At 34.5% G+C, this 27,887-nt stretch overlaps 1 protein-coding gene across 7 annotated transcripts in view; it reads right to left on the reverse strand.

Moving 5' to 3' along the window:
* acap3a (ArfGAP with coiled-coil, ankyrin repeat and PH domains 3a) overlaps positions 1-27,887 on the reverse strand; it is a 125,787-nt gene that overhangs the window by 71,535 nt on the left and 26,365 nt on the right. For all 7 annotated transcript variants that reach the window (XR_005634040.1, XM_039755743.1, XM_039755744.1 and 4 more), the window contains exon 2: positions 2,994-3,051. Coding sequence is in view for 6 of the 7 variants with exons in the window: in XM_039755743.1 (XP_039611677.1) it covers positions 2,994-3,051 (58 nt within the window). In the remaining variant the exon portion in view is untranslated. The remainder of the gene's footprint in view (positions 1-2,993; positions 3,052-27,887) is intronic.

Raw genomic sequence — 27,887 nt, forward strand, 5'->3', positions numbered from 1 at the left:
GTGTCTCATTTGTGGAGCTAATGTGGCTGTAATTACAGAATTTAATCTAAGGCGGCACTATGAGACAAAACATCAGGGTAACCTGAATGCAATGCAGAAGATACAGAAAGCAGATAATTAAATAAGAATCTGACACTTCAGCGGACGTTTTTACCCGTGCACAATCACAAAGTGATTTCAAGTGAAGCTGCTTTTATGGGAGACACAAATGCACCAGTGCACCTTGCCCCACTTTCCCTGTTGCCAAGTAATGTTAAACCAAGTCGTCACTACGGTGTTCCCAAATCGCACTTTGCTGATAAACTGGCGCACTGAGTTTACGGCGCTTTGGTGACTTTGAAGAACAAAAAGTCCGTCTACATGCGGCTCGAACCTTGTGCATGTTTGGTAGCACATATCTGTGTGAGAAGCTCTTCTCAGTGATAAAGACTAACAAAACAGCACACAGGAGTCGCCTCACTGATGAGCACCTGCAATCCATCCTGAGAATCTCCACAACACAGAACCTCACACCAAACAGAAACGAACCTGTGGCCAAAAAAAGATGCCAGGCGTCCAGCTCTAAAATGACATATGAGCAAAGACAACTGAATGATTTGATTTGTTATTGCTGAAAGGAACACATTTTATTTATATTTCTAGGTTTTGTTATGCAGCATGTTCATATTTGAATTTGTATAATTTTGACAGGATATATTTTTATGGAGAGCAAAATCTTTTGGGATATTTAAAATCTAAGTTTATTTTTTATATAAAATTACATAAGAGTAAAGAAATTTGAATGTTTGTTCTTTTAACGTTTACTTTATTTCTAACTTGTATAATTTAGACAGGATATATTTTTATGGAGAGCAAAATATTATAAGTTGTTTAAGGTTTGAGTTGATTTATTCACGAATAATATTCCTGTCTGTTTTACCATTCCTACCAAAGATATTTCTGTCGACTAAATAAAAATTCCTTCTATTTAAAATTTAAATAGAACTTGAACAAATCGATAGTTCATAATATCCACGCAGACTTGCGTAAGGCGGAGTTATCCGTTTTAACAAGCAGCGTATTGCACTGATCTGAAATAGCTGTGTGTGTATATATGTAGATATGTATGTATATGTATATATATGTTTATATATGTGTGTGTGTATGTATGTATGTGTGTATGTATTTATGTGTGTGTGTATATGTATGTGTATATATGTAGATATATATATATGTATGTATATATGTGTATATGTATAGATATGTATATATATATATGTTTATGTGTGTGTGTAAATATATATATATATCTATATATATATATATATATATGACAACAACACTCATCACTCACAACATTGACAAAACAATTACATTGACAATCATGTTACGTTATTTTCAAAATGTTTCCTTTTCTTTTCATTGCTTCTTTAACACACTACTTCTCCGCTGCGAAGCGCGGGTATTTTGCTAGTATAATATATATACAGTAATCCCTCGCTATACTGCACTTCGACTTTTGCAGCTTCACTCTATCGCGGATTTTAAATGTAAGCATATCTAAATACATAACGCAGATTTTTCACTGCTTCGCGGGTTTCTGCTTGGACAAGGAGTCTTTTTACTACTGGTACATGCTTCCTTAGTTGGTTTGCCCAGTTGATTTCATACAAGGGACGCTATTGGTGGATGGCTGAGAAACTACCCAATCAGAGCATGCAGTTAAGTTCCTGTGTGCTGATTGGCTCAGCGACAGACTGCCGAATTTGATTCCGCTGTGTTAACCAGGAAGTCTCGTCTCACTCATTCAGCATCAACGTATTTCGCTGTGTAAAGAGTTAACTTTTGTGCTCTTTTATGTTTATCTTTGTGCATAGTCAAGCCCTTCGTTATGTCTCCAAAACAATCTGCTCCTGCTACTGCTTCAGGGGCCGTGCCCAAGTGCCAACGGAAGATGCTAACAATTGCCAAGGGAAAAGTTTTGGATATGTTGAAGGAAGGGAATAGCTACACCGCATAATATTTAGGTTTTACTGTATATAAACAGTGTGTTTACATACATAATTTCAACGAATTTTACCTAATACCTAAGAGAATACAAAGGGTTTATGCTGTATAACCGTGTGGGAAATGTTTATAAGAGTGTGTTTATAAGGGCTTAAAATATATAAAAATAACCATATAAACATATGGTTTTTACTTCGCGGATTTTCACCTTTCGGGGTTTCTGGAACGTAACCCCCACGATTGGTGAGGGATGACTGTATATATATAATATTCCTTTTTTCAGTTTTTTCTAACCTAAACTTTAAATAGAAACCTCTGGCACTTTACTGTTTACTTTTTGACCATTTTAGGTCATTCATTGTATATCAGCTGATTACATTTAAAGATAAACTGGAAAAACTGAGGCATTCTAAAACTTTTGACCGATAGTGTATAGCCATGCTATTCACGTTATATGACTTCAGTTCTTTAATAAATAAATTGACATCCAATGTAAATTTATAGCCAATAAAATCTTCGTTTTAAAGTTATAAATGTATTCGCCTCCAATGTCCTTAGTTTAGAAAACTTATTTAATGTTGCATTCCAGAGTATACATTGTGATCTCACAATGCAGGCCTGCTTAAAACTCCAGGGACATATAAAACCACTGTACAAGTCATAGTTTTTATCTCTATCTCCCACAAACTCCGGAATGAACTACCAAGTTTATCATAGAAGCCATTTTTGTGTCAGCATTTAAATTAAGGATACATACTCATTATTGCATAGTGTATGCTTATTAGACAGACTTCATTTTTTTTAAAACTGTACAAATTCTTTTATTGTCAGATATTAAGTGTTTCCATTTTCTTTCTATCTCATGTCCTGCTGTGATATCTGGCCTATCCTTAGAGTATGCCAATATACTAGGTTTCATGCATTCATCTGATCTTGAATTGAGGAAAAAATTTAAGCACAGAGGATTAAGAAAACATATAAATAAACAGCAAGAATGTGGGCTTTACCTTGTCCAGTTTTGCTTCAATCTCAACCACATCAGTTTCCACTTCATCAATTGCTGCCCTGCAAGAACAACAAAATTAAATTAGCTTGTGCATTTTTTATCAGATTAAAGTTCTTTTGTACTTTACAGTGAGCATATGTGGCCCAATCAAAAGGTGAAATGAAATAATCATCTATGCCAACTCTTAGCATCCAAAAAAAAACCAAAATACACTTCATTATTCACTTAAAATAAGCAGTTGATGGTTCACATAGATACATATACAGAATAAAATTACCTATGTTTCTAATAAGTGTTAATAGTTAATCAGCTTGCCATTTGCTTCTTATTCGCTTATAATAAATAGAAAATCTCACATTTACCAATGAAACCAAAACACATCTATTTATTCTGTAATTCTTTACTGAGTTGAAAGATTTTGATCAGTAGTTTAAAGTAAATTTGACACAAAAGAACTGATTTTAAGAAGTACTTTTCACAGTGTGAAACTCACCCTGGACCAATACCACTTTATAAAGAAACTGGGCCTGTTGAATACTGATTGATTTTACTTAATTTATTTTACTCAATTATATTAGGGGACCGAACAAGTACAGTATATGTCAGTATAGCTCACTTCTGTAACACCAAATTCAACTTTTTCATATTCTGATTCACTAATTTGTATTTCTTTTCTGACAATTATTAGCTGAAGAGACTTAAAAATCACAGATGCTCAGTCCAGTCAATTTCATATTTGTATACCCTGAGAACTTGTAATTTAAGTAACTTGCTTAGTGTCACAGTGCAAGTCATAGGTGGGGCTGGAATAGGCAAATTTAGAATTAACAATTTAACACCAAACTGATCTTCACCAGCTTTTTCTTATTTCTTTGAAAGCCAAAAACAGGGCATTTTTTTATCATTCTGCCTCCCCCACAGAGACAAACTCTGTATGGCTGGCTAGACAAGGCTCCAGACACACACACACAAAAAAGCACAAGGATCCTGTGGCTACAAAACCACAAAATTAAGGAATGAAATAAAGTTTTTAATGAGTCAAAAACGGAAAATTGTGGTTTGTTTCAAAAGTTTTATTCTTTACATGTGTAGCTTTATTTTCTCCAAAATACTAATGTCTAAAAGCTAAGTAATGAATAATGTCTGCATAATTTAAAATAAAAAAACATTATCTTCTCATATATACACACAATACAAACACACACAAACATAGAGAAATAAACTTAGGTTTTCAGCTTGTATCACTTATCTATTCTGAAATTTATATGTGAAAAAACGTTATCAGCAACTGCATTACTTGCATTAGATAACTTATTGAAAGTCTCTTTTGAGTGAGGCAAAATAAGCGGGCCACATCCTCAGCAACTGAAATACAAATGATAGCTCAGCTTTTTTTATATACAAGCTATAAAAAGTGAGGAGTAATGAAATAAACAGTGGCTTTAGTTATATTAAGTGAGCAATTTAGTTTCACACCTTGTTTAAATTTTCTACACTCAAATCATTCACTAATACAATGAAAATAAAAAGGTTTGCCAGTGAGACTGCTTCATATTTCGCTAGGAAACTCGAACTCTGCAAAGAAAGGACAGTACGTTGTAAAGGGTACTTAAATCTACTCTATATATATATAAAATCCTATGCCTGTAAGTGCAATGATTTTGTGCAATGATTTTATTTCACATTATTCATCATGCTTTAGATCGACTAATTTTAAAACCTACATATATATGTTTGGTATCATTTTTCTCAGAATTTATCGACCTTTAATGTGATGTTGTTAGATTTTCAGATTCCTATTCCGTTTTTAAATTATAAACTAAAATATCAAGAAAGTCGTGAGGCGGCCTACTACTAGGGGGGCTTGTACCATATCTTTAAATACAATCGCTTTCTCTAACGGAGCGGCTCAGGGTTTGGCGAGTGAAGCGAGCAGTGGGCAGAGCCTTCTAGTAGTACGTATAAAAAATAAGTTTCCATTAATTTAATTCTTCCGTATTCAAAAAGAGACACAATTAAGCCAATCACAAACCAGTCTATAAATTACGATATTTATCTGCAATTTATAATCATATGCTGAACTAACCACAATTTCACTTTAAATGGTAAAGGTCTCTATATGTAAATACAAATGCAAAAGGAGGGTTATTGGTTTTGGGGATTATAGCATGGTATTATAAGGAATAATATAATTATATAAATTACCTGATTTAATTACCAAATATATTCAATAACATCTGTTTAGAAACTGCAAATAAATAATGTTTTAATAAATGAACAAAATCAAACATCAGACATTATTTTTATCACAGCTTATCATCCAGTCGCTTTGTCAGGTTTATGATATTTGCTGTTTTTCAGATTTACAGAACATCACTACAATCAAAAACATTAGCTGGTTAATAGTACTTACTTAAAAGTAACATTTAACAGACAAGTTAGATTAATTCAAACTTTAAATGTCACAAACGACTGATTATTTAATTCTCCAAATATATCCTTGCTTTCTTACATTTGTCCCTACCTTGTGGCTTCCTCTGTGAAACCAAACCACTCAGCTGAAGAACAATCTATTGTTTCAGAATTTCTGTAATAACAGTCTAGGTTGTTGTGTTCTTTGCAAGGTAGGTAATCACACATTTGTTATAACTTATATGCAGTATATGTTTACTTCCATAGACTTTTTCATATTTTATTGTGTAATAGTCTTAGAACCATGGTGTATTTCAATGGGATGTTTTGTCATTTATCAATACAAACACTCCATAATTTTAAAGAAAAGAACAAAATTTTTATATTTTTCTGGGATAAACATTTGGGAGTTCCCCAGCTAGTCAATTTATTTTCAAGGAAACATTACACAATGAAGCCAAAGGAACATTCTATACAGGGAAAGGATATAAGAAAATTTTCAACACACTGAATATACTTCAAAGCACAATGAAATCCATAATTAAAAATGGTAAGAAATATTAGACAACTGTGACTATCCTCTAAAATGAGTGTCCAGGCAGGGAAAGCTGTAATAAGAGGCCTACACCAACTCTAAAGGTATTAGAATCTGCCATGACAATGGTGAGAGCAACTGTGCATAAGATAACAATTGCACACACAATTCATAAACCTGGATTGTACAGAAAGGTGAAAAGAAGAAAATATTCAGTGGAGTTCACCCAAAGTCATGTGAGAAACTTTGAAAGATGGAAGAAGATTGTTTGGTCTAAGGGGAGTAAAACAGAACTTTTATGCTTCAAAGCTAAGTGTTATGTTTGGTGCAATAGCAACGTAGCACATAACACTGCAAACACCATTCCTACATTAAAGAATATTGGTGGCAGCATCTTATTCAGGGGGACTATTTGCATTGGGTGAGACTAGAAAATAAATGAAGATATTAGAAAAAAGGTTAAGTATATAAAAAACTTGGGCAAAAACTTACTGCAATCCACAAGAACACTGGGACTTAGAATCATCTTCGATGAAGACAACAACCAAAAACATACTACAAAAGCCACAGGAGAGTCACTTAAAATCAAAAAAGGTTAATGTACAGTATTGCAGTGACCTAGTCAACAGCTAGAGCTCAGTCCAATTAAGAATCTGTGAAATGACTTAATAATTACTGTTCACAAATAGTCTCAATCCAGCTTTACTCATCCTGCATGTAGAAGGAGCCAAAATGCTGAAATAAATGTAGAAAAACAAGTAAGAAAAGTAGCAAACAGAGGGAAAAATCAGGGACAGGAAAATGATAAGTAACAGCATAGCAGAGAGAGAGTAAATGAAACCAAAATTGCAAATCATTAAAACTTAGTCAAAGAAACAAGCAAGAGGAACCTACCACTAAATCTGCTTGAAAGCGCCTTGAGCAAAAACACAGTCAAGAAACAGCGCAAATGTCCTAGTTCTAGCTTGTTTTCTTTTTACCTAAGTATTGTTATAAACAAAATCTCAAAGCTATGTCACCAAGTTATGTATGCCACTTTTAAAAAAGACTGAGTAATGACATCACAGGTCACATATTAATTGACTAACAAGAGGAGTCATTTCTACAAGCAATACCACAGCATCAATGTACTACACTGCAAAATGGTGACACACAAACAGGAAAAGCCCCCACCAAGTGGTGATGTCACTGTGTCAAATTCATAATGCTAAAAAAACTGATGTAGCCATGCACCAAATTCAGATTCATGAAACCAACCTGATAGAGCTAAATCAATTTTGCTAACAGAAAATGGCAAACATTCCAGTATCAAGATATGCAACATTGATAGAGACTCAAAGAATCTCACAGCCGTGAGCATAGTCAATTTCACACAGGTGCAAGTGGTCCAGTAAGATACATATTTAGTATAGAGCTCCAAACTGTAAATTATGCATGTGAATTAGCTATGTGCCTGGGAACAATCTCAAAACCAACCTTAAAGGAACCATCCCCATTCCCCTCCCCTCATCAGAAAACACAACACATGCTGTAAAATAATAAAAACAAAAGATTAATTACTATTTACAAGGGATTTATTTCTACTTGATTAAAGAAAGAAAGTGTGAGGAATGTATGTTTAGTTGTTTGAGGCATGGTGGCACAGTGGTTAGCACAGCTGCCCAACAACTCAGATCACATATTTGGCCACAATAATCAATCCAGCATACTTAGCACACTTTTCACTAGCCCTTAATGGACACTTGAAAAAAAACTAGTATAATTCCTCCTTCCCAATTGACTTTAATGCATTTTGCAGAGTTCAGTGAAGTTAGTGAACATTTCTTTGATTTTGCTGAACTTGAGGTGAAAAATTCAGCGGAGTTCGCTCACACGAGTAATGACTACAATTGCCATCAGCCAGTGTACTGCTTCAGACAAGTTCCTCAGTGTTCTCAAATTTAAAAAAAGAGCATCAAAAAGAAATATGTCATCAAAGGCAGAAACTGTTTTCTTTTCCTTAACCACGTTGGGATAACAATTTCATTGTCTTGCTGGATTACAGTGTTTATCTAGAGCAATGCTTGCTAGCCTTCATGGTCTTAGGATCCTGTTTTACCTTTTTAAGTTCTTTGACGAACCATGGACACCATGGCAGCAGTGGTGAGGTTCCCCTTTAATGAACTGAGCGTTATTAGAAGAGCAAGGTTCCACTAGGTGAACCAGGCACAGTTAGAAACAGAAAAAAAAATCAAGCAGCGATGAAATTGAGATAAACCGATGACACTATATATTTTTTATTAGTGTGTAGCCTTGCATTTTAAAAAAAGCCAACACTGATATCTAGCTGCATATTGTCATTAATTTCTCAATACCAATGAACAATAAGTGTTATATGCCTTCTGAAGTTAAAACAAACACAGATGAAATCAACCAATGGAGCCAAACAATGATTAAACAGAATGAAGCAAGATTTTTTCTGCTGCTGATGGAGATGCTGTTTTTCAGAATGTAATAAGAACAGTAAAAAATAAGTAACTTTTTTTTTGTTGGTAGACATGTATTTAATATACTGTATACTGAAGCAGTACTAATTTTAGGCTTTGATGTTAATGGAGAATCAAGATTTTTATCTTTGAATGAATCAACTTTAAATTGCCCTTATAACATTACTGAATACTGCTATTGGTGATGCCCTTTAATATGGAGATCTGCTGCAATTTCTTTCACAGTAACCTCATATAGGACTGTATTTAGCATGTTCAACAGTAAGCAGCTCAATTAAACTAATAATATTTGCCCCGGCAAAAAAAAAAAATATATATACCGAAAAGCACTTAGTAACATAATACTTTTGATATATCTGATTAACCAAAGTGACTATAACTGAGACTGATTTCCTAGGCGAAGTTGGGTAACATAGCTAAACATATAGAGAAGTTCATTTTGTCATCTATGTAAACTAAACAAATGTACAGAGATACACAAATACTTTGAGACTTGTCCCAATTTTTACTTGTTACAGCTGAAGCCGCCACTGCTGCATAGAGTTTACTCATTCACCCTTCATATACAACCATTCGCCTCCTATATGCTAAATAAGCAAAGGTGAAGTTAACTGGTAACTGGATGTATATGTGGGTATGCCCTGCAAAAGGCACTGGCTACCTGTCATCAGATAAAACTGACAATAACAATACCCTTCTGCTTTGTTTTGAAAAAGCAGCAGTAGTTATCCATTTCATTCACCCAATTAAACAGGGGGCTGTAAATAAATGAATCCCACTAAAATTTAAGCACTGATTGATCCCAAGTGAAAACTGCAGGCTGACCAATAAGATTACACCACAGAATATATATTTGCTGTGATATGGCCAAAGCACTACATTATGGATGTGAAGTTAACAGCTTTCTCCTGAATTTCTGAAGCCTTTAGATATGTATTAGTATATCAGAAAGTTAACCTTATTTGAAATACAGGTTTATTATAACAATTACCAGAGTTTGTATGAAAAATTATTTTGTATTCTATTGCTTTCTTTTTTAATCATTTACCATTTTCCTTCAGAATGCTAATTTTCAGGCGATCTAAAATAAGTTTTAAAATCTCACATTTGCTAGTATATTGAATGTTTGCATTTTCCAAAGAACATACTGTATTTTAAACTATCAACAGTACAAAAACATCCAATTGCTTGCCAGTACACGTCCATTTAATTTTGTTGAACTATTTTTATTTCCTGATAAGAGAAAAAAATGGTATTCAAGACCAGAAAAAAAGCATATCACGTAATTAAATAAATTAACCACTTACAGATAATTCTACAGTATTTTAATCTGCAAAATGTAACTACAAAAGAGGGTTTAATTACTAAAGTAACATGAGAAAATAATTGTATTGAAGGAACATGTATGTTTGTATCTATTATGCAAGATGAGCTTTGACAATTAAAATATTTTTTATGAGGAGTGGATGGGGGTTGGGCAAAGCTTTTTAAATAATTGTATGAACATCAGATTAAAAAAAAAAAGAAGAGTATTGAGGGTGACCCTGACAAGCATTATAATGAGCCTATATGTCAAAAGAGTATAAATGTTCTTGTTGAATTTAAAAAGTACTTGTGCAAAACTAGATACCTTCTTCTGTCATCAACATTGATTGGTTGGTTGTTCCAGAGATATTAAATATGCAGACAAATGGTATTCAGACATGGAAATAGCTAAAAACAGAAGCTGGTGAATCTGTATGATACTGTAAAGAAAATTCCACATATCCATCTATGTACTGGTTCTGGGTATTTCAGTTTTACTCTGCTGAGGAGCTATAACCAACCCTGCCAACACTGCACATAAGGCAAATATCACGCATAGAAAGGTTATAAGCCCATTATAGAGCAGAACAGAACAGACATTAATACACTCATTTACACTCACCAAACAACTTAAAAGGGTTGCAATCAACCTAACCTGGTCACCTTTGGGGTATAAAGGTAAACAGGTAATACCAGGAAAAACCCATGCAGACACAGAGAGAAAAAGCAAACTCCACAAACAGTGTCCTGGATGTATTCAAACCCAGTATCCAGAAGCTGTTCAGTGTTTACATTGACTGGGTGTTCATCAGGGCTGTTTGGTCCAACGGCTGTGGGGCATCTGTTAGTGAAGAAAGATTCACTGATCCAGACTTTGCAGACGATGCTGTGATCTTCCCCGAGTCAATGGAGGCTCTGAGTGGGGCTCTTCAGAGACTGAGTGAGGAGTCTGAGTGTGAGGGCTTGTGAGTGTCCTGGATAAAAACCAAGATCCAGGCCTTGACTGACCTCTTGCGCACGGCCATCAGCAGTGTGTCGTAGAGAATGTCAACCTCATTGAGAGGTTTACTTAACTCGGCAGTGACATTCATGTCTCTGGTGACTCTTCCTATGAAGTAAATAGACGGATTGGGAGAGTATGGAAGGGGTAATGAGTTCACTGGAAAGTGGTTTGTGGCACTCCCAATATCTATGCAAAAGGATGAAGGTCCAAGTCTTTAGGGTCCCAAATGAGGCACATTACCTACTTTGTGAGAGAGTGTCAGTTACAGAACTACAACCATGTGGCACAATTCCCTGAGAGTGATCCGGCTTGTAGGATCCTCAATGTTGAGGACCCAAGCGGCTGGACTAGGCAAATGGGACACCCATGTAACATCTGGCTGAGGCATATACTGTAGATGGTCCTTTCATTAGGACTGGACCGTGTGTCTGCCTGGGGGGATGGCAACCAGAATTCCGTGCTAATTGGGTCATGTGGTGGATGTGGCAACGTGCCGTACCAGTACATACTCTCCAACCAGACCTGACCTAACCTGATCCAGGAGCTGTACACCATGCGCATCATCTACCACTTGACCACTCAAATAAACAGGCCAGCAAACAAAACTGAAAAACTTAAATTTTGTTTATAAAGTCACAATAGTCTCTCATGTTCTACATCCCCAAATGAAAAAGAAGTTGAACTGATGGAAAAAAGTAACAGTTTAATTCCTAGAAACACTACTTATTATTAAATTATACTTTCATGTTTAACAGTTCACTTCAGCTACTTTACTGAGCAACCCGCCTGTTCTCAGCATGCTGTGGAGCTGTTGCAAAATTTGCAGACCATGCCAATCCTCAGTTCAAGGCTAGAATTATTAATATTTCACAAGAATGAATCTATTTCCTGTCACGTCTGATCCTCTAATACAGACAAGACAGCTTCTGGCTCTGCTGCTGGCAGGTTTAGAGGAAGACGGGGGATTCAAATGACTTTCAGATTGAAAACAGATGTGCAGCTACGCAAACTCAGTTAAGAGTGCTGTTTAATGCTTGTGTCGATAACCACAGATGTGCTACACTGGTAAGCAGGAAAAAGGAGCATATTCTAAATGCAAAGTGAACAAAGGCTTGAATCGATTCAATCCACTTATGGAAATGACCAACATACCACGACACATTAGAGGGGAATTAAATATTCTTTTGATAAAGGGTCAAAATATTCTTGACACAAACTCGCTCAAAGTTCCAAAAATGCCTAAAACAAGGGATAGTCAGAATAAGTACATTTATATCATTCAGTTTTGTTTTCAACAATAGATAGATAGACAGGTAGACAGACAGACAGACAGACAGGGCATCAAAGTCATGTATAACACTAGCATTTCACACAATGTTCTGGTGACAAAACACAAAAATTTGCTAATATTGAACTGTAGTACAGAGATCTGCTTGTACACAAAAGAGTGTTGGAAAACGCTGGAGACCTTCATGCACAACTTCTAAATGGAACAGCTAAGGTGAATGCATCACTAGGATTTTCAGACCTATTCAGTTAGTGTTTGGGCAAAAGGCAGTGAGTTCCTCAATGTCTTGTTGCAGTCGGCTATAGTACCCAATTGAGGGTTGGAGGCTGAAAGAGTTGGTGCCTATAGTTTATTTATACACAAGTTCAAACTGAAATTCTCTATATTTCTGGTGCATTATTAAAGAAATTGCTATTAACATTTAAATGTTCTTCTACTTGTCTAAATACACCTGGCTAACGGCAGTACCGCTGTATGTCAGTCATCACTAGACACTTTTGATTTATCACAGGTTAGTTTTAGTTATAAAAAGGTAAATCTTTAATAGTCAATGTATTAAACTAAAAAATATATAGGCAAAGCAGTGTCTGTAGATGCTGCCTCTGAGTAGAGCTGTTACTGAATTGGCTAAGCCTCACAAGCTGACTTTCCTACTGCTGAGGATGCTGGCTGTGGTAAAACTCTCACTGGAACAGACATGCAAGTCTAATTCTCACCTTCTAAATGACACTTTATAAAGTCTGCTATTTAATTTCACAATAACTGTTAATGAGGTATAACAATCAGTTTAAATATTTTCCCCCCAGAATTCAGATTAAAATTGTGACAGACAGAAAAAAAAAAAGCACAATGGAAATATAAACTAAGAGAGATTGTACGTAACAGGCTACTTGTGAGCTTATATTTGACCGGCTACATAAATAGAGAAATGCTCAGTAAGAAAGTGGGGAACACCATTTTTGTGCTAAACAAACCTGTTACTTTTTTCTAATGAAACTAGTTAATGTCAGTTGCCCAAGACAAAGTAGGGTTTCCTTTTAGGAGCCATGATGAACTTGCTAAAAACTGGAAAGAACACATACTTGACTAGTCTTTTGCTAATATAAATTTATAGCTTACTTAAGCACGCTGAAATGATGTATGAGCAAATTGGGGGGATTTTACAGGCTTGAAGGGATTGCAGCAAAGGGTTTATAGAGAATGAGAATGATGTTATCATCATGGACCAATTAATTTATCTGTCCATGTGTATGTACTATTTTTTTCACTGACATTTTTATTTCAGTAAAAGAAAAATAACTATTACTTACTAAAAAATTGTCACATGAATCAGTGAGTACCAAGATTATCATGGTATTTTAATAGACACAAACTTTCTGATGTTGCTTTCATTTTTGTCAACTTTGTCAGGTTTTTGATATCTGCTGTTGTGTTGTTTTCACCAGTTCTTGGAGGACACAATGCCTGGTTAATAACACACATTCAAGTGCACTTTGTGTACGCTTTTCCTACATTTATAAAAAATTACTTTGACTTCAAAAACCCAAAAAATGACAGAAATGTTTTTTTTTCAGCAACAAAGTAATTTGTTTTAGTGGTGTCAGTGACTGCATATTTCTGTGATTATGTGCTTCTGTTAACTCATTACATGACATATTATTTGGCACATTGGTATCGTACTTCAAAAATAAGCTTAGCCACAAATATATATGCGGGCAATATAGAGGTTTATCAATTATGTGGCCTGTTCTCCCCAACAATAACCTGGATATGCAAAGTTGAAAAACTCCCCCATTCAAAGACATGACAGTACAAGTTAAAACTATCACGTCCCATTGATTGGTCACATCACTATCATTGTATTCTCAAGGCATGCATACATTTTATATTTTAGTTTCTGTACTAATTCAATAATGAAAAAAAAAACATTTGTGAAAGACCAGGAGGATTTTCCTATTTTATTAAATTAAGCCATGCATGATTTTTAAACAATTGGTACAATTCTTCCAGTCTTGTGCTGACCCATTAGTCCTTTTATGCAGTATTAGCTGTGTTACCTCTAAAATGGGTTGAAATCTAAGCAAACAACATTGACCACAGCATTAAATTTGCAGTCAACTATGTAGTGCATATGTCTCTGTTATATGCCATTTGGTATGGGATAAAAGCTGCTTTAAATGCTTGTAATGTGGCCATCTATCAGAATGACAAATGCAATGTATATGTCTCTCTTATACGATTTGGTATGAGATTCTTTAAATCAGTGCTGAATTGTGATGCACCATCTTTTGGAATGACAAAGATATAGCATCCAGACTGACATGCAAACACTTATTCTTTAATTAAAGTGGGTTCATTGAGCTAATTGTTCAAAGATCTGTGAATTAACTCTAAGAATTACCTAACATACTAACATACTAAAGAGGTATTGGGAGTTAACAGTCTAAGGAACATGGACTTGTTTTTGAAAACCAGCTTTTATGTAGCAATGAAAGCCTCAAAAATCTAAATTGTGGTGATTCCCTAAATCAAGAACTGCAGAGTTCAGAAAGCGCATTATAGGCAGGACGTTAAAGTAGCAGTGTGCAAGCACTTCAATAGCTGAAAGGGGCTACATGCTTGACTGGCAGCAGCTCGTCCAGCAAAGAAGGAAGGAAAGTACAGCATTTAAATTTGAGAAAGAAGGTTGACAGTTTCATAGGAGACTAATGAATTGGGAGCCTAAGGAAGCATTAGTATTTGTTTGCATTGGGCATCACCTCAGTGATGATGAAGAATATGCTTATGACTATTGATACCGTGATATTGACAGCATTCAGGTTTGGAAGGGCATGAGGCTAGACTGGTTTTTTAACAGATTTTTATTTGTTGTAAAATCTGAAAAGTGAAGAAATTGTGGTAGCACTGCACAAAAAGACTTCAATTCTCAGCATTGTAGAAAACCTTGAGTGTTTTTTTTTTTTTTTACTGCTGCAATGGATCACACATTGAATCTAAGTAAGAACTGGTTGTCGTACATGATGGTGGTCAAAATTAAAAGGTGGTATGATCTTTGTTTGCAGTGTCTGTTTCCAAGCATGATGTAATTAGACTATTCAAGATAAGATTATCCTACATGATAGTGTTCTTCATATTTAATTTATTATATTTTCCATAATACCAAAGCGATATTTCTGTTTTCAGCCAACACTGAAGCACTAATGGAACCATGAGATTACCGGGGGCATTTTGCATTATAACTAAGTTTGAAAATGTCTCACTGTTATCCCAAAGTTGAATGTAATATTTCAGCTAATTTATGGCAAGTTTTTACAACAAAAATGGACAGAATGGACAATGTAATTTCATGGTACTACCAGGGTAATTACTCAGACTACTACATGTCATTACTAGACAATTATGCGCAACTACGCCCAGAAATTACTGGCATAAAAGCTAGCTCTGTGTACTGTAAAGTATTTGAAATGCATGCTGAATGTGCCAGATCTTTAATTCTAAACTTGCCAGCCGGTGCTGTGAAGCAGTCAGTGCAAATCCCCATTGGCCTACTTATGGAGATGACACTAAATTAAATTCCCACAGGGATTATCCATGTGCAGCCAAAGATGGCTTCTCTAGGCCTTGACATTTTTAACTGCTCCATTCACATGCTCTAGGAAGAGATTGCTTTTAGTGGTGATTCAATGCCAAACACCACAAGCACCAGAGGATGACAAAAATTATACTGTAGATGTTCAATTTGATTTGAACACTACTGTAAAATATTTGATGAGACGTGAAGATGCAAAATGAACAATATATTTTATTTTTTAAACATTTTTAAACATGCATGAACATAAGTGGAATAACAAAAACAAACCAAATACCTATGATTGCAAAATTGGTTCTAGAATTCACTGACAGTCAACTATTCATACAGTAGATGACCTAGTTTCTGCTCAACTGTGAGTGTCTGCTTTTCTAAGCAAGTACAGGTCATCAGAAATTAGCAAGTTTAAACAATCACATGCTGCTTGAGACACTGAGTACCAATGACACTTTTTCTAACAGTGGCTTTGTGCTTTCTATAAGCTATAAATTCACCCAAAATTGAAAATTTCACAGTCCTTGAGAAGTCTTGGGGTTAGAGGAACCCTCAATTTTCAGTTCATTTAAACTTAACAGTATTTTCAGTATTTTATAAATAGGCCCCATGTCCATTTCAAAGAACATTAACGGTCAGCAATAATTTAGCAATGTGAACCTAAGCATACTACCATTGTAGGAAGACATTTGCTTTAATTCTCAATAGTTTTCTGAAAGCCTAAGTTAAAGTCCTAATCAATCCAAGGCCCATGAACGTTAAAATTACAATTCTATCAGACCATAAAAGAAGTTGTTTAAAATGCTCAATGGAGTCATGTAAAGAAGACAGTGTAGGATTATGAAGAGATAAATATTATATTTATTCCTCAAGCATAGATATACAAAAAAGCACAGAGATATATCATTATTACCTTGCAATATTTTTCATAATGACAAAATACCTAATCTAAATATTGTCAAAAACATTTCATTGCAAGACAGCAAGAAACAAACTTAAATAATGGAAACCCCAGACCCCAAAACAATAGAAGAACATGACTGTTTATGTGACTATAGTAAACTTTTTTTTATTTATTTCACAGAGGAAATAGAAAGTTGAAGAGAAGCAATAGCTTTACTTTGATTTTCATCTGATTATCTGTTCAAAACAAAACAATTTTAAACAAGGGCAAAACAAAAACATTATAAAAAATGGCTACAAATTCATGCTCACACAGCTACACACATCAATCAATCAATTTATTTAATGTATAACTATTGACCACATGCACCACAAACATCACACATTACAGCAAACAGAACTACAATACAGTACTAAATATGAAAAGTGGGAATAATGTGAAGGTGTAAATACTATGTTTAGCAACCCTGTACTATGGAGCTATGAGACAGCAGGGATAACCACTGTAACAATACACTGTATATAATTTAACTATATTTAACTTGAAGATACAATGGTCATGACAAACATTGTAGACGAGCAACTGTGCAGTTTGAAACATTTACATCAATTGGTTTATGTATTTTGGAAAACATTTTGCAAAATGAACATATCTTACCAAGATTTTGATGCCCAATGACAGGTAGCTTTAACTCTGTAATAGTTTTCAATCAGTACTAAAATTTTAACTTTGGTATTGATAACATTTTTTTGACCACAGTACCAGTACCAAAATGGTTCAAAAGTAAATAACAAATAACTCCAAAAAAACCCATTATATTCCAACCTCCTTGGTGCATCGTGTCACACTACACACCAAAGGTCCAGATCAAATCAAAGCATTTTTCTCCTGTGAAGTTCCATCTAAGTGTGTAGTTTCATTTCATGATGTCTACAAAACAGACATTTTTTCACTACTGCAATAGGAAAAATAAAGGTGTTGCAGAAGGGACGGAAAGAAAAGCTGATATTTACTTCTGGTTATCAAAAATCCCAAAATACTGGTACCATACCATTTTAAAATTTGTTTTTTTTTTTGCTACTTTCCATTACCGGTGTAACACGCAACCCTACCCTGTAAACTGCTCAGTTTTAAATAAATTGTTCAAGTGTTTTGCTCTAAAAATAATTTCTGTTACACTGTACTTTTATTACACAACCTTAATTCTATAGCCAGTTCTAATGATTTCTAGGGCATGTCAGTGTCAATATGCTATTTTCACAGCTTGCAGGCATAGCTAAAAATGCTAAATTCTAGCATTTAAATCATCAATGTTTTTTGTTTTTTATTGATTTCAATTTATTACTTTCATATATGTATTATTGTAAAGTACTAAATTATTTACATCATGTTTACTGTAGATACAGTACCTCCTATCCCCACCAAATAAAAAATTCTTAAGGAAAATTATTATTCAAAAATGCTAAAATAGCTAGAAGGCTTACACATATTAAATGTGCTTGATGATTTATAGAGTGCTAGTGGTGTACTACCTGGCATACAGTATACTGAAATCTTAAGGTGATGTCTAATTTTAAACCACACAAACCAAAATTTTCCCATTAACACTACAGCTGACAGGTATGCATTCCTGATTGGTTTGATCTATAAAATGTAACATAAGCGTTCCAACTATGAAATCTAGATTGTCTTTATAAAAATGCTGGCCCAATAAGCTGGGATTAACAGGTATATATATATATACACACACACACACACACACACACACTATGGTCAAAGCACACACTAGAATGACAAAAAGGAAGACAAATTTAAAAAGAAAGAAAGAAATACTTCCGACATTGCAGTCACAGTCACAATGAGGCATCATACAGGCATATTGCTGTTGGTATAAAGGAGCCCAAGCTGCGTTTCTTGACATACTTTTGCAAAATAATTCATTGGCTGAAAGTACTCTGTGTTAAGAGTACCAGAGAAAGCATGTGCAACATTGTTCATAATAGCACTCAGTTTTGTTTTAATTCTCTCCTTCACTGCTACCTGCAGGAGGTCCATAATGTTTTCCATTACTGAGCCTTTCTTTTTAATTAGCTTGTTAGTTCAGTGGGCCTCTCTTGAAATGATGCTATCAGACCATTATTCCTCAGCATAGAATATTGCACTGGCCATCATAGAGTTGTAGAAGAAATTACAATTTTTGCATTGGGTGTTATTTGTAGCTGTTTCTTAACCTGCTTAAATTTTAAATTAAAGCATGTACAACAGAAAAATCATGCACTTTTTGCCTTTCTTTTCATTCATTTATTTTTGATTTTCCTAGGAAAACTAATATTATAACACCCCCCCCCCAATAGCAGAACATTATGTATCTGTAATTGGTCATCTTTATTGCTCATTAAATCTAAAAAATCCATATCGCTCTGCAACTAATTTTATTATATTTTGTTTCTTAAATAAATAAATACATTTTAGCATCCTCTTCAAAAAATTCCAAGGTAAAAAAAAAATGTATTTAAAAAGACATTTAATATTGAATTTCTCTATATAAAAATAATGTTCTTTCTTTACATTCTCTAACAATACTAATAGATATAGTATTTGCAAAGGTCCTTTTATTATCAGTGCTTGATTTTATAGTATGGTTTATAAATGCATAAACCTAAGAATACTAGCTTAGTATCTAACATTCAAATCCCTTGCTGCTTGCTTGATTTTTTTGTAAATGAAATTTCAGGGGTTTTATACCAAGAGTAGCATTACAGATTGTACACACTGGATAAGGGAAAGAAGGGTTTATTATTAACAGAACCATTTAAACAAATTAATGATTATCCATGCCCTATCAATGTAATCACTAAATAAAACAGCTATAGGAAAAAAGACAAAATGTCAGAGCAAAATTAAAATAATGCATATCTAAAATGTGAACACATTCATGGCAGTGTGCTAATAATGCCAAGGTTACTTTGTCCTGATGTAATACATTCTGGAATTATACACCTTTGGCATTTAGCCCAAAACCTGAGGTTCGGATAAAGGCCGTGTGGAAACCAATCTTGAAGAAAACTCTATTTATTTATCACCACTATGAAATTTTGAATAGGGACTGTGTGTTCACTTCTGCACAATGTTCTGTTCATATTCCAACATTCTTTACCTCAAATGGCAACAAAAATCACGCATGATATGATGGTTGTCTTGAAATTAGTGGAAAACTCAGAAACTATTTTGTAATTATTCACACACAACAATACACTGGTTGTGTCAGTGAAAGCAACTGATGAATGAAGAGATTTTAGTAATTCTAGTCCTTAAATGTGACTTCCATGTAAAACTTGCAACATGTAAAAAGATATTCTTCACATTATTTAATTATACTTTGCTATAACTATTTAATTATTTGTCAGTGACATCTCTGTAAATGGAACCCTGGTCAACAGCCAAAGCCACCCTTTAAAAGAAAAGGGAAAAATGCGGAAAGATTTTAAACATGATCTCTTTGGTGTACTGCTGTAGAATTCTTAAGGAGAATGCAAGGCTATCGGTTTGCAAGTTAAATCTGTACAAGAACTGGGTCATGTAATTGTACAATGATACCAAACAAAAAAGAAAGTCTACAAAAAAATGAAGACAGAAAAAGAATTTCAATGTTGTGTTACAAACGCCCTAGCAGGACTTGTGATAGAAAACTGTCGAAAGTTACTGAGCTGTCAAATGTTACATGGAAAAAATGGTAAGAACTATTCATGAGTATTGTAAAAAAAAAACTCATCAAAGAATACAGAATGTACAGTATTTGATTGCTGTCATAACTGCTAAGAAAGAAATCACCATTTTCTAAATCCAGGATTATTTACATTTTCACCAAAAAACAATGGATGCTAGATGACTTAACCTCAGCTGTTCATCAGGCATTACAAAACTTTGCTGCTGTATTTTGTGACTTGCTTTTGGATTCTTGAATTTTACCTTTGACATTAGAAGTATTAATCTGGGATTTCATATTTTGCCATGATTAATATTAGTGTTTTCTTTATATTTATACTTTTATCTCACTGCTTTTGTTTCAATTTTTAATTTTGTTTTATTGCATTTTATTACTTTGTTAGTTTCTTTTTGAGTAGCTTTCTTTTTATTTTAATTGTTCTGTTCTTGTTTAAGGTTCAAAATTTATTCATTTTCGACTGTTACTAATTACATAAAGAATTAAGTTCTGAAAAAGTTTACTGTTTCAAAAAAAGTCCTAAATGGCAACTATGAATTTTTTGGAAAATGGAGCAAATAAACATTAAATTACTGCAGACGAGCAATACCAGTTTGAGTAACAAATAAGTTGTCTATAGTTTTGGGTTTTTTTTTGAGGGGAGGGCATTTTTTTTACATTTTATTCTACTCTTTTTAAGGCATTCCAAAAAATCTACTTTGTTGCCTGGATTATAGTGTTAGACAAAAATGATGATAGAAACTTGGAAGAATAATGAATGAGAATGAGAATAAAAGAAGGTGTGGTAGATTCAAAGACAGCTTAGTACAGAAGACATTCTTTTTGCATATTAAAATGTAGAATTCTCTGCCTCTCAGGCTCCTCTAAATACCATAGTTAATAAATAATTAATTACATTTATATGTTTTTCTCACTACTCAAAGCGCTACCACACAGGGAGGACCCAGGACGCGAATCCATGATCTTCTTACTGTGAGGAAGTAACGCAATCACTGTGTAGTTAAATGAAGAGGAAAAGCTTGAAAGGTATGGTAGCTTGGTTAAAATTCCAAAGCTAATTGCAAATAGGAGATCCATATATACATATTCATATATATGTGCTATCAACTATATTCTTTGGAATTATAAGGCAATCATACACCCTTCATTCAAACCTTTGCTACTGGTATATATTTACAATTTGAAAGAGAACAGCATTTTCTAAAATCAAAATGACTTATTTTAATAACATTTAAGTATGTTACTTAGTGATTATGGGTTTTTTTCATCATTACAGAGAAGTGTACAGGGGATATTTTGATCAATAACCTTGTCACTTCAGATTCAGCCTTTCATGCATAGGTTTTATATACCTGTTAACAACTATGACAAAAAATTCAAATGTGACTATTTTTAACCATTCATCGACATTCTAAACCACCTCCCTATTTTAAGTATGTAGTCCAACTCAATTCATATAGAAGGACTCATATGTGCCCAGAGTTCATGATACAGTTGAATCATCAGGCACACAGGAAACATAGACTCTTTTCTCTCATTTGCAGCATTTATGACAAAAGCACTTAAGAACAAAATACACCCAAAACAGACCATAGATAAGAATGAACAAGCTCTATATCCGTCAAACCCGTGAGGCAGGCGCCTCTGGCTCTTCACAACAAAGCTAGCATTCTGCTGTTATTGTATTGTGTTGAGAAATACGGACTTGTTTTGACAAAGACCACATCAACAGACTTTCACTATCATCAAGTTAATCTGTAATACTCCACTGCCCTGTGATATTGCCTCTAAGAACACTGGCTCAATTCTTTACTGTTTTGCATTTTACTCAACTAAGTTATTTCCTTAACTGAATACCAGTACTGAGATTACGATACCTTCCATTAAAGTAAATCACCAAAAAAGGAACTGCCTTAAGCAGAAACTGATTTCATGTGACAAGGCAAAAGGGAACAAGGAGATTCTAACACAATAAACCACAAGGGAAAACAAGTTAGAAAATGTATAAATAACATTCAGGTGCATTTGAAGATTTAGCTTCAAATAGTCAATGTTTGCTTAAATAGTTTTTAACACTGCATCATATTCACTGATATAAATACACTGTTAAAATATAACTGATAATAAAATGCAGTTATATGCATGCCAGATTATATTTAATATAATACAAACTTTTTAGCAGGACCTTACTGTGTCATATGGTCAAAGGCATATACCAAATAGGCTTTTGGTGGCATAATAGCTTTCTTATAAGGCAGATTCTAATTCAAGTGATATAAAAATGGCAATGATTGATGTCATTTTGTTAGTTTTAGTTTGTGGAGGACCTTTTACTAATTGTAGTTTAAATTTCTTAAACATAATAATTTTGGTAAAATTCGTGGCTGCTTCAGATGATAATGGAGAACAGGTCTGCAGCTCTGCCAATAAATTATAGTGCCAAAGAAATACTAATTTATTATAATGTACAAATGTAATTATAAGGTTGTTTTTACATAACATAAATACTGACTATATACTTATTCTCTTTATGCTTATAAAATTGTGCCCACATAACTCCTCTTTTGCATTCAATTTTTGGTAAAGTTACTTTTTTTAACATTTACAGTTAACTATTTTATGCAACAGGAAAAGAGAGATGGTATAGCTGAAGTACAACTTCAGCACATCTCCAAGCATTTGACTTGTACTGAGAATCTGCTTTGCCATCGGGACCGGGTGTCAATTTCAAACATTTACATAGCAAACTCTGAGATACAGTGGTGTGAAAAACTATTTGCCCCCTTCCTGATTTCTTATTCTTTTGCATGTTTGTCACACAAAATGTTTCTGATCATCAAACACATTTAACCATTAGTCAAATATAACACAAGTAAACACAAAATGCAGTTTTTAAATGATGGTTTTATTATTTAGGGAGAAAAAAAAATCCAAACCTACATGGCCCTGTGTGAAAAAGTAATTGCCCCCTGAACCTAATAACTGGTTGGGCCATCCTTAGCAGCAATAACTGCAATCAAGCGTTTGTGATAACTTGCAATGAGTCTTTTACAGCACTCTGGAGGAATTTTGGCCCACTCATCTTTGCAGAATTGTTGTAATTCAGCTTTATTTGAGGGTTTTCTAGCATGAACCGCCTTTTTAAGGTCATGCCATAGCATCTCAATTGGATTCAGGTCAGGACTTTGACTAGGCCACTCCAAAGTCTTCATTTTGTTTTTCTTCAGCCATTCAGAGGTGGATTTGCTGGTGTGTTTTGGGTCATTGTCCTGTTGCAGCACCCAAGATCGCTTCAGCTTGAGTTGACGAACAGATGGCCAGACATTCTCCTTCAGGATTTTTGGTAGACAGTAGAATTCATGGTTCCATCTATCACAGCAAGCCTTCCAGGTCCTGAAGCAGCAAAACAACCCCAGACCATCACACTACCACCACCATATTTTACTGTTGGTATGATGTTCTTTTTCTGAAATGCTGTGTTCCTTTTACGCCAGATGTAACGGGACATTTGCCTTCCAAAAAGTTCAACTTTTGTCTCATCAGTCCACAAGGTATTTTCCCAAAAGTCTTGGCAATCATTGAGATGTTTCTTAGCAAAATTGAGACGAGCCCTAATGTTCTTTTTGATTAACAGTGGTTTGCGTCTTGGAAATCTGCCATGCAGGCCGTTTTGCCCAGTCTCTTTCTTATGGTGGAGTCATGAACACTGACCTTAATTGAGGCAAGTGAGGCCTGCAGTTCTTTAGACGTTGTCCTGGGGTCTTTTGTGACCTCTCGGATGAGTCGTCTCTGCGCTCTTGGGGTAATTTTGGTCGGCCGGCCACTCCTGGGAAGGTTCACCACTGTTCCAGGTTTTGCCATTTGTGGATAATGGCTCTCACTGTGGTTCGCTGGAGTCCCAAAGCTTTAGAAATGGCTTTATAACCATTACCAGACTGATAGATCTCAATTACTTCTGTTCTCATTTGTTCCTGAATTTCTTTGGATCTTGGCATGATGTCTAGCTTTTGAGGTGCTTTTGGTCTACTTCTCTGTGTCAGGCAGCTCCTATTTAAGTGATTTCTTGATTGAAACAGGTGTGGCAGTAATCAGGCCTGGGGGTGGCTATGGAAATTGAACTCGGGTGTGATACACCACAGTTAGGTTATTTTTAACAAGGGGGCAATTACTTTTTCACACAGGGCCATGTAGGTTTGGATTTTTTTTCTCCCTAAATAATAAAAACCATCATTTAAAAACTGCATTTTGTGTTTACTTGTGTTATATTTGATCAATGGTTGAATGTGTTTGATGATCAGAAACATTTTGTGTGACAAACATGCAAAAGAATAAGACATCAGGAAGGGGGCAAATAGTTTTTCACACCACTGTATCTCCATGAAAACAGAACTTTCCCAACAAATTTCAAAGTCAGTCCACTGGAAGGCAAGTTGTTTCATGTGGATAGACAAACATAGCAGCCACAGTGGGTGCTTATCTTAGTATATATACACGCACCTAAAAAGAGTTAAAAAACGATGTCCACTAGGCCTATAAATTATAATTTGCAAGTTACAGAATAGGGTTTTAGAAATCCCACTGATGGTAATCTATCTCATGTTAATCTAATGTTAATCTGTCTCTTAAGGGACATGTCACATTTCCTATATTGAAAGATCTCAAACCTAGGTGTACAAAATACATTTTCACCAATGCATGGTTGATAGATATTAGCATGACTGTATGATTTGCAGAGGAATGGAGTATGGGGAAGTTGAGCTTAAGTAAAGAAGACTTACTATATTTATTTATTTATATGCAGGTAGGTTTGCTTTTTTATTCATTATTATTTTGTCTGGAGTGCAGTTTCAGATATCTATTTATTCTCTACATCAATATTTATTATTATAGGAAAACATTAAAGCATTATTTATAATTTTCCATTCTCAAAAATCTAATTCTTGATAGAAGTAGCCTACTTCCATTCTTGTGTAGCCCCCCACCATCTCTTCTAATGTTTGCATTCAGTTTGCTGTATGTTCTTCTTATTGTAGGCTACTGTTGTTTTATATCTATTATTTTGATGTCCTGATTCCTCCCATGTGGCATTTTCTGTATTTAATTTTGTTTTGAATATTTGTCAATAGTTTTGTTAATATCAGCAGAACATAATTTTGAATACCATTTCCCTACCAGCTCTCTCAGTCACAGCCATATTGATGCTGATTAAACCTTTGCATTGCTCCCTCTTTTATAATGGTGGAGCAGTACTCTGAAGTACACTAGCTTTGGGTTTAAGACTAATTTAGACATGGTAAGCCCATCAGATCTGGGATTTTGACTTTGATTTTTACAATTCTAATTTGGTTTTGATGCAAGGTCATCTTCTAAGGTTCTGAATTTGCCCTATTTAACAACTACCCCTGTCTTCTCCAATTATTAATGATCATATCCCACTTCTAAGCTCGAAAATCTCCATCTGGCTATTTATTGTGACAGTCATAATAGCTGGTACAGCTCGAAGCAGCTTCTCTTCTCAAAGGACTTTATGGATACTGTGTTTATGGTGTAAATTATGTTTAGTCCAAGAGATAAGAAAAACACTGCTGCACTACAAGTTGGGTTTAACATCCTTCTGGATGTATTTGCCTGATTGCTCCAGGATACTGATATCATCAGATGTTTTATGACAGGTTTAAAATATTCAGAATAAAAACATTTTTATCACAGTTTAATGTAGTAATACAGAGTATATTACACCAACATGCCATTCTGCAGTTTTATTGTCTGAACTAGCAAGAGTGAAGTACTGTCCAATTTATGCTGTTTTAGTCACTCTGTGCCTGAGATAACAGTAATATAGCAGTCAGCTTTAAAAATGTGCACAAAATCTCCGTCAAAGAAAATAAGGACGCTTCTTGTGATCTTAATAAATACATTAAACAGAAGAAGTGGGATACTTTTTAAACCGAATCTATACTAATAAAAGGCAAAGCCCTCACTGACTCACTCACTGACTCATCACTAATTCTCCAACTTCCTGTGTAGGTAGAAGGCTGAAATTTGGCAGGCTCATTCCTTACAGCTTACTTACAAAAGTTGGGCAGGTTTCATTTCGAAATTCTACGCGTAATGGTCATAACTGGAACCTATTTTTTCGTCCATATACTATAATAGACTTCTGCTCAATGCACATGGGAGGCGGAGTTACGCCTCCCGTAATTTAGTGCCTGCCTATATAAGGCCGTCCGTCAGCGGCAATCCAATAGAAACACTGCCGCTAAATATTCACGGGTGAAGGACTGTGCTTATGCAGAGGAAGATGAGATGGTCAGGGTGGTGTTTGGCACAAACTCAGCGAAACTGCGAGAAACTTTTAAGTGCGGGTCTTAGCTAACATTAAATACAGCCGTGGGGTGGAAAAAGTCAATGTCCCGCTAAAGGAAGACAGTGTAAAAAAAAACCCGTGCATGCAGTGTGTCACGTCTCAGATAAAGAGGAAGACGAGCTGTTTATTGATGCAGTAAGAAAACGAATCGATGAATGAAACCTGTTATCTTTACAACGATTGACAAACACGGAATGTAACTTGAACACAACACATCCTACAAATACAAACCTGATTGAAAGAAATTATGATAATCAAATCCTTGATGACAGCAACACTCATAACACTCACAAAACAATTACTGTATATTGACAATCATGTTACGTTATTTTTAAAATGTTCCCTTTCTTTTCATAACTTCTTTAACACACTACTTCTCCGATGCGAAGCGCTGGTATATATGTATATGTATATATATATATATATATATATATATATATATATATATATATGTATATATATGTATATATATATATATATACATACATATATATATATATACATATATATACATATATATATATACATACATATATATATATATATATATATATATATATATATATATATATATATATATATATATATATATATATATATATATATATATATATATATATATACATATATATATATATATATATATATATATATATATACATACATACATATATATATATATATATATATATATATATATATATATATATATATATATATATATACCCTGATCTACATACTCTCAAATAGACAAACCACACACCGTGGCGCAATGGTAGAGGCTTCTAGCGCCGACGTCTGAGGTTCGATTCCCGAGAGGGGGTGCACTGAGTATGTACACGCTCTTCCCGATTTATTTTACCCTCGCATCCCCTTGGTTTGAGACGTATGAAAAAATATGCGGTTAACGCAGAAAGACAGATCACCAACTGAAGCTTTATGAATAATGAATACTTTATTCGCCATCAATGATTGTTTTGGTAAAGCCAAACTCAGTGTATTCATTAGATGAACGGTAAAAAGTAAGAGCGAGGGGAGGGTGACTTATTGAGGCACACAGGTGAAACCACAATAGCAGGCGGGCTTGATGCGTCGGTGTGCGTCAACTCGATCTGAATTGCGCGATCACATTCGAAAAAGTATATCTTTTCAAGTTCTATTTAGTCGACACAAATATCTTTGGTTGGAATGTAAGGCGAATTTACTCTTTACATTTGTATGGTGAAGAAAAATTTATGCAATGATGCCTACATTTAACTTACATTCCTACCAAAGATATTTCTGTCGA

Source organism: Polypterus senegalus, chromosome 6, assembly GCF_016835505.1.
Source record: "Polypterus senegalus isolate Bchr_013 chromosome 6, ASM1683550v1, whole genome shotgun sequence".
Classification (NCBI taxonomy): domain Eukaryota; kingdom Metazoa; phylum Chordata; class Cladistia; order Polypteriformes; family Polypteridae; genus Polypterus; species Polypterus senegalus.